This window comes from Nansenia antarctica (genome assembly GCF_963989245.1).
Source record: "Nansenia antarctica genome assembly, chromosome: 15".
NCBI lineage: Eukaryota > Metazoa > Chordata > Actinopteri > Argentiniformes > Microstomatidae > Nansenia > Nansenia antarctica.
The window spans coordinates 8,192,821-8,207,022 of NC_137685.1; the positions used below are offsets into that span (position 1 = coordinate 8,192,821).

Here is a 14,202-nt window from a genome sequence, read left to right on the forward strand (position 1 = left end):
CCGTGTGAAGTCCTCTAACTATTTTCTATTTTATAGATTTGTTTCATAACCATAACCTGTGACAGTTATACAAAAATCAAGATGTCGAATATAACCTACTATATCTCCAATCTGTTGGAGAAAATGACATCTACTGACAAAGACTTTCGGTAAGAAAGCCCAAGTGCTTTTGCATGTTTATGAGTTTAGGATGACACAGTCATAATATTGTGCCATGATTTAGTCAACACGACTGTCAGTGTCAGCCACAAGGCCCACAATAGTTGTCTGCTCTCTAATTGTGATCAAATAAAGTGTCTTTCACTGTAAATCATAATAACGGATTGTTATACTAGGACAGTAGATAGATAGATAGATAATAAATGTGAGGTTCGACATTATCTGTCAGAGTTGATAACTAATTAATATCCATCTTAGTTGTTGCTTTATTTTCTTTGCTCTCTGTGAAGCGCATTGGGTCATAACAAGTTGGTTGATAACAAGCTAACAGTACTTCTGACGTGTTAATGGCATAAGTTAAATTAGCCCAAAAAATTATGAAAATAGAATAGAATAGAATAGAATAGACTTTATTGTCCTTGTCCTTGTACAGTTGCCTATACAATGAAATTGTAGTGGTTCTTCTGAAGGTGCAAAAACAGAAAAACATATTCACAAACATATACACATATAACATATCACAAATATTACAAACTAGACCAATTAAAAAGCGAAAATGCTATAAAACAAGATATAGTGCATGCATTAATGAATTCAGTCATCTGGGTTACGTTTTGGATTCCTGCCCTCCAGCTTCATGGCCACCAACGACCTGATGATGGAGCTGCAGAAGGACTCTATCAAGCTGGATGAAGACAGCGAGAAGAAGGTGGTGACCATGCTGCTAACGCTGCTGGAGGACAAGAACGGAGAGGTCCAGAACCTGGCCGTCAAATGGTGAGTCCCAACCAGAACCTGCCAGTCAAGTGGTAGCCTACCACGCTGTTTATCATGTTGTCTCTGTGAAGTACTGGGATTCACTCAGGGGAGGCTGATGGAGGTAGAAATCAGAGGACGGGCTCATTGTAATGCATGGAACGGAATCAGGAAGGGTAAGGTTGATGCCTTCCTGATTTCTACCTCCACCAGCCTCCCCCCGAGCCTCTTCAGTGTGCCATGGCAAGGCCTACGTTGAATGATGATGCTCTATTGTTATGTTAATTAATAACCAATGGAGGCTGAGTCTTTATCAATCATTTCAGAGTGTTTATTAAACTCTTGCAAGAGGGGTCTCTCTACAGTCAACATAGGGTTCCAAAGTACAAAGCCCACCTCTCTATGGGGTTGGTTCATCTTATAGTTTCAACATTCAGTCCTTGTACAACATCACGTGGGTACAGATAACACAGAGCATAACTCTTTCGCTTTAGCCTTGGAGAGAAGGGAGTGAAGGGAGTTATCTAGCACCTGCAGTTTTAGTCACATTCCATTCTTGTTATTCATGCAGTCTTCAGTGAACATAATATCGTCATTGTTGTATTAAAGATATTTTTCTCACATCTATGATCATCTCATTATAATAATAACATAATATTATGTTCATAATAATGACAACGATGATGATGATAATAATAATAATATAATGTTAACAATAACATAAGTATAATAATACTAATAATTATAACAATATCAAGTTAACAATAATAGGCAAGGCAAGTTTATTTGTATAGCACATTTCATACAACAGGGGCAATTCAAAGTGCTTTAATAATAATAATAATATTATAATAATAAATATAAATATTATTACATTAAATATAAATATAATAATTTAATAATATAATAATAATAACCATATGATGTTTCCTCCTGTTATCCTGGTGCAGCTTGGGTCCTCTGGTGAGCAAGGTGAAGGAGTACCAGGTGGAGACCATGGTGGACACCCTGTGCTCCAACATGCTGTCTGACAGGGAGCAGCTGAGGGACATCTCCAGCATGGGCCTGAAGACCATCATCTCTGAGCTGCCTCCCACCTCAGCAGGTAAGGCTCTCTGCTAGGGGAGGTAAGGCTCTCTACTAGGGGAGGCTGGCAGAGGTAGAAACTGGAGGACAGTCTCATTGCAATGCATGAAACGGAATGAGTAATGGTTTCAAACACACATATATTTGATACCACGCGTCACGTGTTTGATAGTGTTCCTCATTCCATTCCGTGTATTACAATAAGCCGTCCTCCGATTTCTACCTCTGCCAGCCTCCCGTGATTAGTATCTGTTCTGTAGCAGAGGTGAAATCACACTCTCATGATGAGTCTCCCTAGCAGAGGGTTCTATAAGGAAGAGTGGAAGGAGTTCCAATGAAGGAGACATTTTCTGTCATATCAGTGAGCGCCACAAGTTCTTTTTGGAGCCTTATGGTTTGAGTCATTTGTTCTAATGAACGAATTACTTTTTACTTTTTACAAAATCTTTAGGAGGTAGGTATCATCTTTACTTAGCCCATCAGGGATGTAAATGTTGTACTGATGCTAACACCCAGGGTTTTTGATATTATTGCTGCTACTTCCTTCTAAAAGGTCTGAATAGAGGGGCAGGACCAGAAAACACGTGCATGATCAGCCCTGATTTCTTCACATTCCCTCCAGCAACACAATTGAACGATAGTTATTTTACATTATACCAATGTATATTGGGTAAACCAGGGCGTTTAACCAGGAAGTAATATGGAGCTATTTGAAGGTCATTGACATCACTCTCTTCTAATAGGCCACACTAATCCCTGCCAGAGGCCATAACATTTACATTGACATTTTTGGCATTTAGCAGACGCCTTAGTCCTAACCGACTTACAATCAATACATTTGACTCAGCAAGTGAATCATCAATCCACCAGTCGTAGCAGGAAGAGTAATCCAGCTCAGGCCCGGGGCCATTGGCAGTCTCTGTGATAGAAGGAAAAATCTACTTCTATCACCATCTTCTAAACCTAGACCTTTTTAAAATATATATTATTATATAGACACTGGAGAAACAGAGAAACAGTACAGGGTGGGCAATAGAAGTTTTAGGGGACACAGCAAAGGCGAAAAAACGGGTGTCTTCAGGGGAAGCAGTGCTGGGGGGCAGTAGAAGGCCAGATATAGACCCATACAGAGGATGTGATCTCAGTAGAACAGTATACGTCTGTGTCATCCATGCCAGAGATCCCTAGCCTGAGCCTAGCCAGATACATATCTGTTAATCTTATATTGATTTAGTATTATTATATTATTATAATATTCTATCTATCGCAACCTTCATTTTGCCTGCCTGATCTAACCCAACCCATCCACTGTAGTGTAGACTGTACATCAGAGTCCCACTCTGTCATATTGACATTGTGTCTGTGTAGCAACACTGAAATGACTCTGGCAGTGACAACATTGATTTAACATGTTTCATTTAATAACTCAGTCGTTGAATCGTGATTACAGTCGAGTTGAACAGAGTTGGCTTTTACCCTCTGGGAACAGGAACTTCTTTCTATTTCTATCTTGATCTACTTAACACTACACCAGGGGAGGCTGGTGGAGGTAGACATCGGAGGACGGGCTCATTGTAATGCGTGGAATTTTATCAAACACGTTCGTCATTCCGTTCCATGCATTAACATGATGTCCTCTGATGTCTACCTCCACGAGCCTCCCCCTGAGTGCTGTGATACCCAGTGTCAGGATGTCGTGACGTTAGAATTATAAGGTTCTATCTACATTTTTGTCAAAATTGAGTTTTTTACAAAATCTGATCCATTAGGTTTATTAATGCCTGTGTGGTGTTATTTTTTTAAATGTTGACATTTTTGAGTTAGTAATTAATAAAATACAAAGGTTCCCTCTCACAAAACATAATGGAATGTAAACATTTTGACGCTCAATATCTCTGAACTACCCTAAACGGAGATAGAACCTTCTCATTCTAAGCTCACGATGTGTCTGTTGTGTGCCAGGGTTGACCCTCACCACCAGCGTGTGTAAGAGGATCACCTCTCAGCTGATCGGAGCCATGGGGAAACAGGAGGACGTGTCTGTCCAGCTCGAGGCTCTGGACATCCTGTCGGACATGCTAGGAAGGTGACCTTTATATTTCTATAATATCATTTATATCTGTATATTATTTATATTATTTATAATACACACCACCTCGTATCACTCAGTTTCACCTTAACTGACTTGACTTGACTCATGCTCCTCCTCTTCCTCCTTCTCCTCTTCCTCCCTTTCCTCCTCCTCCTCCTCCTCCTCCTTCTCCTCTTCCTCCTCCTTCTCCTCTTCCTCCCTTTCCTCCTGCTCCTCTTCCTCCTCCTTCTCCTCATCCTCCCTTTCCTCCTCCTCTTCCTCCTCCTTCTCCTCTTCCTCCCTTTCCTCCTTCTCCTCTTCCTCCCTTTCCTCCTCCTCCTCTTCCTCCCTTTCCTCCTCCTCCTCTTCCTCCCTTTCCTCCTCCTCCTCTTCCTCCTCCTTCTCCTCCTCCTCCTTCTCCTCTTCCTCCCTTTCCTCCTTCTCCTCTTCCTCCCTTTCCTCCTCCTCCTCTTCCTCCTCCTTCTTCTCCTATTCCTTCCTTTCCTCCTCCTCCTCTTCCTCCTCCTTCTCCTCTTCCTCCCTTTCCTCCTCCTCCTCTTCCTCCTCCTTCTCCTCTTCCTCCCTTTCCTCCTCCTCTTCCTCCTCCTCCTTCTCCTCTTCCTCCCTTTCCTCCTCTTCCTCTTCCTCCTCCTTCTTCTCCTATTCCTTCCTTTCCTCCTCCTCCTCTTCCTCCTCCTTCTCCTCTTCCTCTGTTTCCTCCTCCTCCTCTTCCTCCTCCTTCTTCTCCTATTCCTTCCTTTCCTCCTCCTCCTCTTCCTCCTCCTCCTCCTCTTCCTCCCTTTCCTCCTCCTCCTCTTCCTCCTCCTCCTCCTCTTCCTCCTTCTCCTCTTCCTACCTTTCCTCTTCCTCCTCCTCCTCCTTCTCCTCTACCTCCCTTTCCTCCTCCTCCTCTTCCTCCTTCTCCTCTTCCTCCCTTTCCTCCTCCTCCTCCTCCTCCTCTACCTCCCTTTCCTCCTCCTCCTCCCTTTCCTCCTCCTCTTCCTCCTCCTTCTCCTCTTCCTCCCTTTCCTCTTCCTCCTCCTCCTCCTCTTCCTCCCTTTCCTCCTCCTCCTCCTCTTCCTCCTTCTCCTCTTCCTCCCTTTCCTCCTCCTCCTCCTTCTCCTCTACCTCCCTTTCCTCCTCCTCCTCTTCCTCCTTCTCCTCTTCCTCCCTTTCCTCCTCCTCCTCCTCCTCCTTCTCCTCTACCTCCCTTTCCTCCTCCTCCTCCTCCTCCTCCTCCTCCTCCTTCTCCTCTTCCTCCCTTTCCTCCTCCTCTTCCTCCCTTTCCTCCTCCTCTTCCTCCTCCTTCTCCTCTTCCTCCCTTTCCTCCTTCTCCTCTTCCTCCTCCTCCTCCTCTTCCTCCTCCTCCTCCTCCTCCTCCTTCTCTTCCTCTCCTCTCCCCAGGTTGAGTGGTACCCTCATCAGCTTCCACTCCTCCATCCTGAGCAGCCTGCTGCCCCAGCTGACGAGCCCCAGGATGGCTGTTAGGAAGCGGGCCATCATGGCCCTGGGTCTCCTGGTCCCCAGCTGCAGCACGGGCCTCTTCACGCAGCTCACGGAGCACCTCCTGACGGAGCTCGCCCGTGGGGCCCAGAACACCTCCGCCACACGGACCTACATCCAGTGCCTGGCGACCGTCAGCAGGCAGGGGGGGCATCGCATAGGTGAGGCCGGGGTTCAGCTTCGTTACGTCAGGCCGAGAGGTTGATTTCTGTAAAAAAAAAGTTAAAAAAAAAGTTTTGATATAAATATATGGATGACTGCTTTTTTTGTGCATTAGATAACCCTAAACAGAAAAGAAGTATGTAAAGAAAAGCAAAAAAGCAAGAATTGAACAGTAACATGATTCTGTAGGATTGAAGTAGTGGCCGCGCTGTATGAACGTGTGTCCAGGAGAGGGCAGCGTGGAGCTGGTGAATATACAAGTCTAATTAATGAATCTCATGTGTTGTTGTTGGACTGCCCTGGTTCAAGGCGAACATCTGGAGAAGATTATTCCCATGGTGGTGAAGTTCTGCAACGTGGATGACGATGAATTAAGGGAGTATTGCTTCCAGGCCTTGGAAGCTTTCGTCCGGAGGTAAAATCTCTCTAACGAAACGCTTCTCTCCTTAACAATGATGGCAAGAAACAAAGGTTATGTGTGTTTGTATTGTTCACATCATTCACATATTGTTATCTACCCATTGGTACAGTAAAGACTCAACTGAAACACATACAGTAACTGTTTAGAGTTGAACACGCCCTCCTCTCTGGTGTTTGGAAGATGCCCTAAGGAGACCTCCCCTCACATCCCCACGCTGCTGCAGCTGTGTCTGAAGTACATGACCTATGACCCCAACTACAACTACGACGTGGACGAGGACCAGGATGAGTCCATGGACACGGAGGATGGGGAGGAGGAAGATCAAGGTGATGCGAGGATTAACCCATCGTCTTTCACCCACAGAATTAGAAAACCCCTCTCCTGCCATATTTTGTTATTATTTATTATTTTTACATTTTGAATTTTTGGGATATTTTTACCATTTATTTATTCAGGGGACCACGGTCTATTTTTCAAGGGTGCCCTGATTACAAAATATATACACTTCACTATTATGTACATACCCAGGTCAAATATAATACAAGCAATATCTGTGTCAGTCTGTGATGTTGTGCTGCCCCCACAGAGTCAGATGATGAGTACAGCGATGATGACGACATGAGTTGGAAGGTAAGGCGGTCCTCAGTGAAGTGTCTGGAGGCGGTGATCAGTACCAGGAGAGACCTGGTGGTGGCGCTGTACGGCTCCGTGGCCCCCGCCCTGCTGGCCCGCTTCAAGGAGCGGGAGGAGAACGTCAAGACGGACATCTTCGTGGCGTTCGTGGCGTTACTCAAACAGACCAGGCCCCTGCAGGGTGCTGTGATTGGTCCAGAGGCCGGGGCCAAGGAAGACCCCGCCATCACCCTGCTCAAGAAGCAGGTGTGTGTGGATGCCAGGGGAGGCTGGCGGACGTAGAAATCGGAGGACGGGTTCATTGTAATGCATGGAGTGGAATGAGGAATGATGTCGTCCTACATCACAACCAGACCTGGGTTAGGCAGACTTTTTCAAATATTTGAGCTGCATTTGATTCAGTTTTCTTGTAACAACGGAACAAACACTCACTATAGTACTTTGCGATTGTTTTTCAATGAAAAGTTCATAACAAATTCAATGTATTTATTATTATTATTATTATTGTTGTTGTTGTTGCTGTTGTTGCTGTTGTTATTAATAATATTCATATTATCATCAAATGCAACAGCTCCAAAAGTGCAAGCGCCAAATTAAATCAAGCACATCTGAAATACATCTGAGTATTACAAGACATACTGTATGGCCATGGGCCATAACACATTGGAATAGTAACACAGGTTACAAAGAAAACGAAATATCAACACACGCCAACGTCACTAAAGGAAAATCCAGGTTTATTCTTGATAATACCCCCCTGGATGTGTTTAGATTAGAGCTCTCTCTCTCAATGGAGCATCTTCCTGATTGGTTGCTTCCCCAGGTCCCCGCGGTGGTGAAGGCTCTCCGCAGACAGCTGAAGGAGAAGAGCATGAAGTCCAGACAGGGCTGCTTCTGCCTCCTGACAGAGCTGGCCAACGTCCTGCCCGGGGCACTGGGCGAACACATCCCCGCCCTCATCCCTGGTACAGTCACATAACCAACCAGTCACATGACCCCCACTTCTAATACCAGGGTTCCCACGGGTCCTTGAAATCCTTGAAAGTTTGTGAGTTTGACCCCAAAAAATCAAGGTCTCTTTCTAAAAGTTTTTAGAAAATAGACATCGGCCATTGAAAGTGCTTGAATTCCCCTCTCTCTCTCTCTCTCTCTCTCTCTCTCTCTCTAAAAATGTTTACTCGTCAACTAGTAAACAAGTCTCTGTATTGCTTAACTTTACACATATTTCACAATATATTGTTTTGCTGTGCTGTGGTAGAGAAGGCAAGAGACCATCTATTGTTGACACATTCAAGCCTCTCTTTTTAATTGTCGTCTGTGAGCGGATAGTTCCTATTATATACTGTACATTCTCATCTAGATCTGTCTCAAACTATGCCGTGGTGGGTCCTTGAATTTGAGGGAATTGAGTCTTGAAAGTCCTTGAAAGGTGCTTGAATTTGATGTTTCATAATGTGGGGGAAACCCTGTAATACACAAACAGTACAGTCTGTTTTTTGTTTCTCCTCTAGTCAGACACAAAGGGGTGGGATCCTAACTCGAGATCTTGCGTTGATGTCAACAGTGGAATTGGCCCAATGATTCAATTTGCATGCATTGCACATGTGGAGAGTAGGGGAGTAGTCTAGCTGGCTGTTGTAGGCCCTTGTACTGAGGGGTTTTAGGCAGAAGATTGTACTTACTCCACTTCCTAACCCCACAGTTATACAGGAATAACATTACACATCACTACGTAGAAGTCGTTAACTTGGAAGATTAGCAACAATGAGATTTTCATAAACAAACTAATAAAAGCATTCATACATAGCCTTAGCCTCATAGCATAATTGCCTAAGTCATGCTTCACTTGTGGTCAGCAGAGCCATCTTTGTATGTAGTGTCAAAAATGCCTAAGATGCCTAAAATGTCTAAGAGATGACTTGGGCAGATAGTGATTTTGGAATGTAACAAGCATTCGGTTGATGGCATAGTAGGCAATAATGCACAGTGACTCAGCAGTGTTAGGAGAGTAGAGTAAGGCAGATATCTCAATTTGGCCAAAATATGACTTTTGGTCAATTATGCTATGAGGCTAATGATAGTAGTCCTAACGCTGGTCTCTCTCTCCTCTAGGCATCATCTACTCCCTGACAGACAAGTCCACCTCATCCAACATGAAAATCGACGCCCTGTCCTTCCTCTCGGTCCTGCTGTGCAGCCACGCCCCCGAGGTGTTCCACCCCCACATGAAGGTCATCCTCCCCCCCGTGGTCCAGTGTGTCGAGGACCCCTTCTACAAAATCACCTCGGAGGCGCTCCTGGTCACCCAGCAGATGGTCAAGATCATGCGTCCGTTGGACAACCTTCCGTCCTCCGCCACCGCCGCCGCCGCCCCGTTCGACGCCAAGCCCTACGTGAAGGACGTGTTCGCGGGCACCCTGAGGAGGCTGAAGGCGGCCGACATCGACCAGGAAGTAAAAGAGAGGGCCATTTCCTGCATGGGTCACATCGTGGCTCACCTAGGGGACCAGCTGGGTGGCGACCTCCAGCCGACCCTGCTGACCTTCCTGGAGAGGCTGAAGAACGAGATCACCAGGCTGTCGGCCGTGAAGACCCTGACCCTCGTCGCCTCCTCCCCCCTCAAGATCGACCTGCGCCCGGTCCTGCCCGAGGGCGTCCCCATCCTGGCCTCGTTCCTGAGGAAGAACCAGCGCGCCCTGAAGCTGAGCGCCTTGACCGCCCTCAACGCCATCGTGACCCACTACAGCGACGCCCTGAAGCCTCCCCTGGTGGACGCCGTACTGACAGAGCTGCCCGCCCTGATCGAGGAGAGCGACATGCACATATCCCAGGTGGCCGTCGCCTTGCTGACCTGCGTGACCAAAGCCTGCCCTTCCTCCGTGTCTAAGATCGGGGCGTCGGTCCTACCGGGGGTCCTCTCTCTGGTCCACTCCCCGCTCCTGCAGGGAGGTGCCCTCTGCGCCATTCTAGAGTTCTTCCAAGCCCTCATGGCCACCAAGGCCAGCAACATGGGGTACAACGACCTCCTGAAGGCTCTCACCGGCCCCTTCCACGCCAAGACTTCCGAAGCCGCGCCCATCCACAGACAGTCGTACTACTCCGTGGCCAAGTGTGTGGCCGCTCTCTCCTCCGTCTGCCCTAAAGAGGCCTCCGGGATGGTCTCCGGCTTCATCCAGGAGGTGAAGAACCCCAAGGCTTCCGAGCCGGTGAGGATCCTGTCCTTCCTGTGCTTGGGGGAGGTGGGCCGGACCATCAACCTGGGGGGCCAGAAGGAGCTGAAGACGGTCATCCTGGAGGCCTTCCTCTCCCCCAACGAGGACGTGAAGTCGGCCGCGTCGTGCGCCCTGGGGAACATCTGCGTGGGGAACCTGGAGGAGTACCTGCCCTTCATGCTGAAAGAGATCGGCAGCCAGCCGAAGAGGCAGTACCTGCTGCTGAACTCGCTGAAGGAGGTGATCAGCGCCTGCTCGGCCCAGAGCCTGCTGGCCCACCTGGAGGGCGTCTGGGACCTGCTCTTTAGGAACTGCGAGTGCGCCGAGGAGGGGACGAGGAACGTGGTGGCCGAGTGTCTGGGGAAGCTGACCATGGTCAACCCCGACCAGCTCCTGCCCAGGCTCAAGCAGCAACTGTCCTCAGGTCAGACACACAGAACACGCCATGTCAGAAGGCCTTAGGGTTAAAGGGGCAGTCTGGGATTGGTAGATCAATTTGTTTACTTTTAAATGAACGATGCTATAACCATTGATTGTTGAAGAATATAGCGTATAAATGTCACGTTAGCTTAGATCAACTGTCTTACCCCATCAGAATGAAAATATAGGGTTGTTTTACTTTGTAAACAAACACCGTATGGCTTCAAAACACGGAGAACCACTAGTGTCTCTGAGGGAAAGGCCAACACATTTACACCCTCTGGCGTGTTCTCAGGTTCTCCTCTGGCCCGCAGCACCGCGGTCACAGCTGTCAAGTTCACCATCGTGGACCAACCCGTCCCCATAGACGCGCTCCTCAAAGGATGCATAGGTAAGTGCAGGGGAGGCTGGTGCAGGTAGAATTCAGAGGTTGATACCATTCCTCCTGATTCCATTCCGTTACAATGAGCCTGTCCTCTGATTTCTACCTCCACCAGGCTCCCCAGGGTATGTAGAATAGTAGTGTTTTAAATCAATACAAACTGTAGGGCTTCCAGACACAGATTACTCCACTTTCAGAGGAGACTCTCCATTGAAGACGGTTGGGCCTAGGAGTAGGCAGCTTAATCGAGGACTGTACACTTGGCCCTTCATTGTTTAATATAGTCACAGACACACTCAGGTCACGTGTCCAGTTCTTCTGGCTTTAGTCTAGGAGTAGGCTTAAAGGGACACTTCATACATTTTTAACATCACATTCATTATCTACAGCATGTGAACTCAGTTATGTGAAAACTGTGGTTTTATACGTTCTGTCATCAAGACAATACAACAAAAGGAAATGACCCCCTATGATGTCATTTTGGATAAAATCAATGTTTTTGAATTAGCTGATTTTCAAAACCACGGCCATGAACACACACACACACACACTGGCTGGAAAGTCATTGTAGTGTCGGAAAATAACTGAATGATCATTTTAACCCCTGGCCTTCTGTTTAATAATAGTCTCAGACAACAGGTCACATGTCCACTTTCTCTTGTCAGGTGACTTCCTGAAGATGATGCAGGACAAGGACCTCAACGTGAGGCGCGTTGCCTTGGTGATGTTCAACTCGGCCGCCCACAACAAGCCCTCTCTGATCCGGGACCTCCTGGGATCTGTCTTGCCTCACCTGTACAACGAGACCCAGATCAGGAGGGAGCTTATCAGAGAGGTAGGCCTGACACTTTGTCTCTGTGTCACTGTGGAGATCACTGAGAAGATCACTCAGTGTTGGGGAAGCTACTCTGAAAATGTATTTATCTAGATGATCAATTACTCTACAAGAAAAGACAATAACGCTGCCGTTGAGTGAAATACAGTTTGTCAAAAGCTCATTTGAAAAAGTTGTTCACTACATAGAAACTACCTTATCCAACACATGACAGTCAGTTACTGAGAGATGACCAGTCCATGTGACAGGAAGCCTGTAACTGAAATCACTGGGAGAGGAAAAGGTCGAGTAAAGTGGGGAGACGGGAGGCAGCAAGAGAAGAGAGATAGTGGGGAAACTGAAGTTCTAGGGCTGGAATAATAGTTGCATTTCACAGTTCTTTTGTTTTCTTTTGGAACAATGGGTTAGGGTTAGGGCTAGTAGTGACAGTAGCTTACTACACCACTACATGGCAAAAAGTAGTTAACTACTAGGGTTTTAATTTAATGTAACTAGCACCAAGCTACTGCAACATGCAGTTAAGCTGATAGTTGAACTACTGTGTACACTTCTCAGGTTGGTGTTAACATGGACGTATTCTAGACAATGGCAGGCTGCTGGAGGCAGAAATAGGAGAACCGGCACATTGTAATCCATTACAATGAGCCCGTCCTCCGATGTCCACCTCCACCAGCCTCCCCTCCACAAATCAACAAGTATACAGGATATCAAGCAGTATTATTTTATAGCACTGTGAAGATGTGTAACAGTAAACATAAATAGCAATATTGTAACACAAAAACAATTCAACAGTACCGTAGTCTTGTAGATGTATTTTATTGATCTTATGAAAGATATTTTTCATTTTTATTGACAGTTTCAGTGAAGATTTAGACAGGAAGGATGGGTGAGAGAGAGAGAGGAGGGATGACATGCAGGATATGTCCCCGGCCGGAATCAAACCGGGGACCCTGCGGTTACATGGTCAGCGCTTAACCCGCTACGCCACCTAAGCGCCTCTGATCATTGTATTGTAACTGTCCTCTCTGTCAGGTGGAGATGGGTCCGTTCAAGCACACGGTGGACGACGGTCTGGACGTGAGGAAGGCGGCGTTCGAGTGCATGTACACGCTGCTGGACAGCTGCCTGGACCGCCTGGACATCCTCACCTTCCTCAGCCACGTGGAGGAGGGGCTTAAAGACCACTATGACATCAGAGTGAGAACACCGCAACGTGACGACACACCTATACCCTATATCTGTACAGCAACCAAACACATGCAGGAAAAATATCAATCTTGAATCGTTGATTTTTTAACTTATATATATATATTTTTTAACATTGATTATTACTTTTGGTTTCGATATCAGTTATTGAGTGTGTGTTTTGGATGTTGCCCGGTGGGTCAGATGCTGACGTTCATCATGCTGGCCAGGCTGTCGTCTCTGTGTCCCAGCGCGGTGCTCCAGAGGTTGGACAGGCTGGTGGAGCCTCTCAGAGCTACCTGCACCACCAAGGTCAGCACTGCCACACACACACACACACACACATATACATATCAACCATTCAATACTCCAACATGTTTAACTTATAACACCGTAGATCAGTTATTCATCCACTGCTCAGCCTGTTATACTGTTAGACTTTGTGTTTGTGTACCTCGTTACGTGTTTGCACTTGTCCTTTGTGTTGATTATGCATCGCTGGTAGCTGCAACACTGTTATTTCCCCTGGGGGATCAATAAAATACCTGTCAATCGAGTATATACAATTATTGGCAAAGATGAGTAAAAAGGGTTATAGAAAAAAGTCATCCTTTTGGTGAAGCTTTATGTCACAACAAACAAACACTGCATCACCAGCGCACCTGACAAACTCAGTTCCCACACACCGTTTATCAAAGACGTTTACTAACCACCTGCCCTCCCGTCGCAGGTGAAGGCGGGGTCGGTGAAGCAGGAGTTTGAGAAGCAGGAGGAGCTGCGGCGGTCGGCGATGCGGGCGGTGGCGGCGCTGCTGGCCATCAGCGAGGTGGAGAAGAGCCCCGCCATGGCCGACTTCGCCAACCAGATACGCACCAACGCCGAGATGGCGTCCATCTTCGAGAGCATCCAAGGGGACACACTCTCGAGCCCGGTAGAGTCCATGGACACGAGTTAAACCACCTCTCTCAAGCTTGGTAGAGTCCATGGACACAAGTTAAACCACCTCTCTCAAGCCTGGTAGAGTCCATGGACACAAGTTAAACCACCTCTCTCAAGCCCGGTAGAGTCCATGGACACGAGTTAAACCACCAGCAGTCAATGGCCAACAGAGAGCCACGATGCCAGTGTGAAGTCACCTCTTCTGCCTTAACGTCCAGGGGGCCCTGTCCCAACCCGAGATCTACGCACACAACTAGGGTTTCCCTTGGATAGCGTGTCATCATGTCAAAGGGAGAGTCAAAGTTCTGTGACTGGATCTGAGGTGAGGCTCGGACCCACAGCCAGCAGTTAAGACATGCCTTTCAGCCCTTCAGGTGTCAATAAAAGGACTTTTTTAAAGCCAGTGGTATTCAGTGGCATTCTGTAGCATCACTGAAC

The 14,202-nt window shown here is 46.9% G+C and overlaps 1 protein-coding gene across 2 annotated transcripts; it reads left to right on the top strand.

Moving 5' to 3' along the window:
• Positions 1-81: 81 nt before the first annotated feature.
• Positions 82-13,780, top strand: cand2 (cullin-associated and neddylation-dissociated 2 (putative); the record flags this gene model as incomplete). 2 transcript variants are annotated; one of them, XM_080545844.1, is made up of 15 exons in its annotated part: positions 82-149; positions 793-936; positions 1,866-2,020; positions 3,964-4,087; positions 5,477-5,736; positions 6,047-6,152; positions 6,339-6,484; positions 6,745-7,037; positions 7,615-7,756; positions 8,904-10,427; positions 10,719-10,814; positions 11,471-11,640; positions 12,673-12,837; positions 13,030-13,137; positions 13,556-13,780. In XM_080545844.1, 15 exons carry the CDS (start codon positions 82-84, stop codon positions 13,778-13,780), a joined length of 3,726 nt encoding a protein of 1,241 aa, XP_080401970.1. The 2 variants fall into 2 exon arrangements, with proteins under 2 accessions (XP_080401970.1, XP_080401971.1); XM_080545845.1 differs by having other exon boundaries at positions 6,751-7,037.
• Between the last annotated feature and the right edge of the window lie 422 nt (positions 13,781-14,202).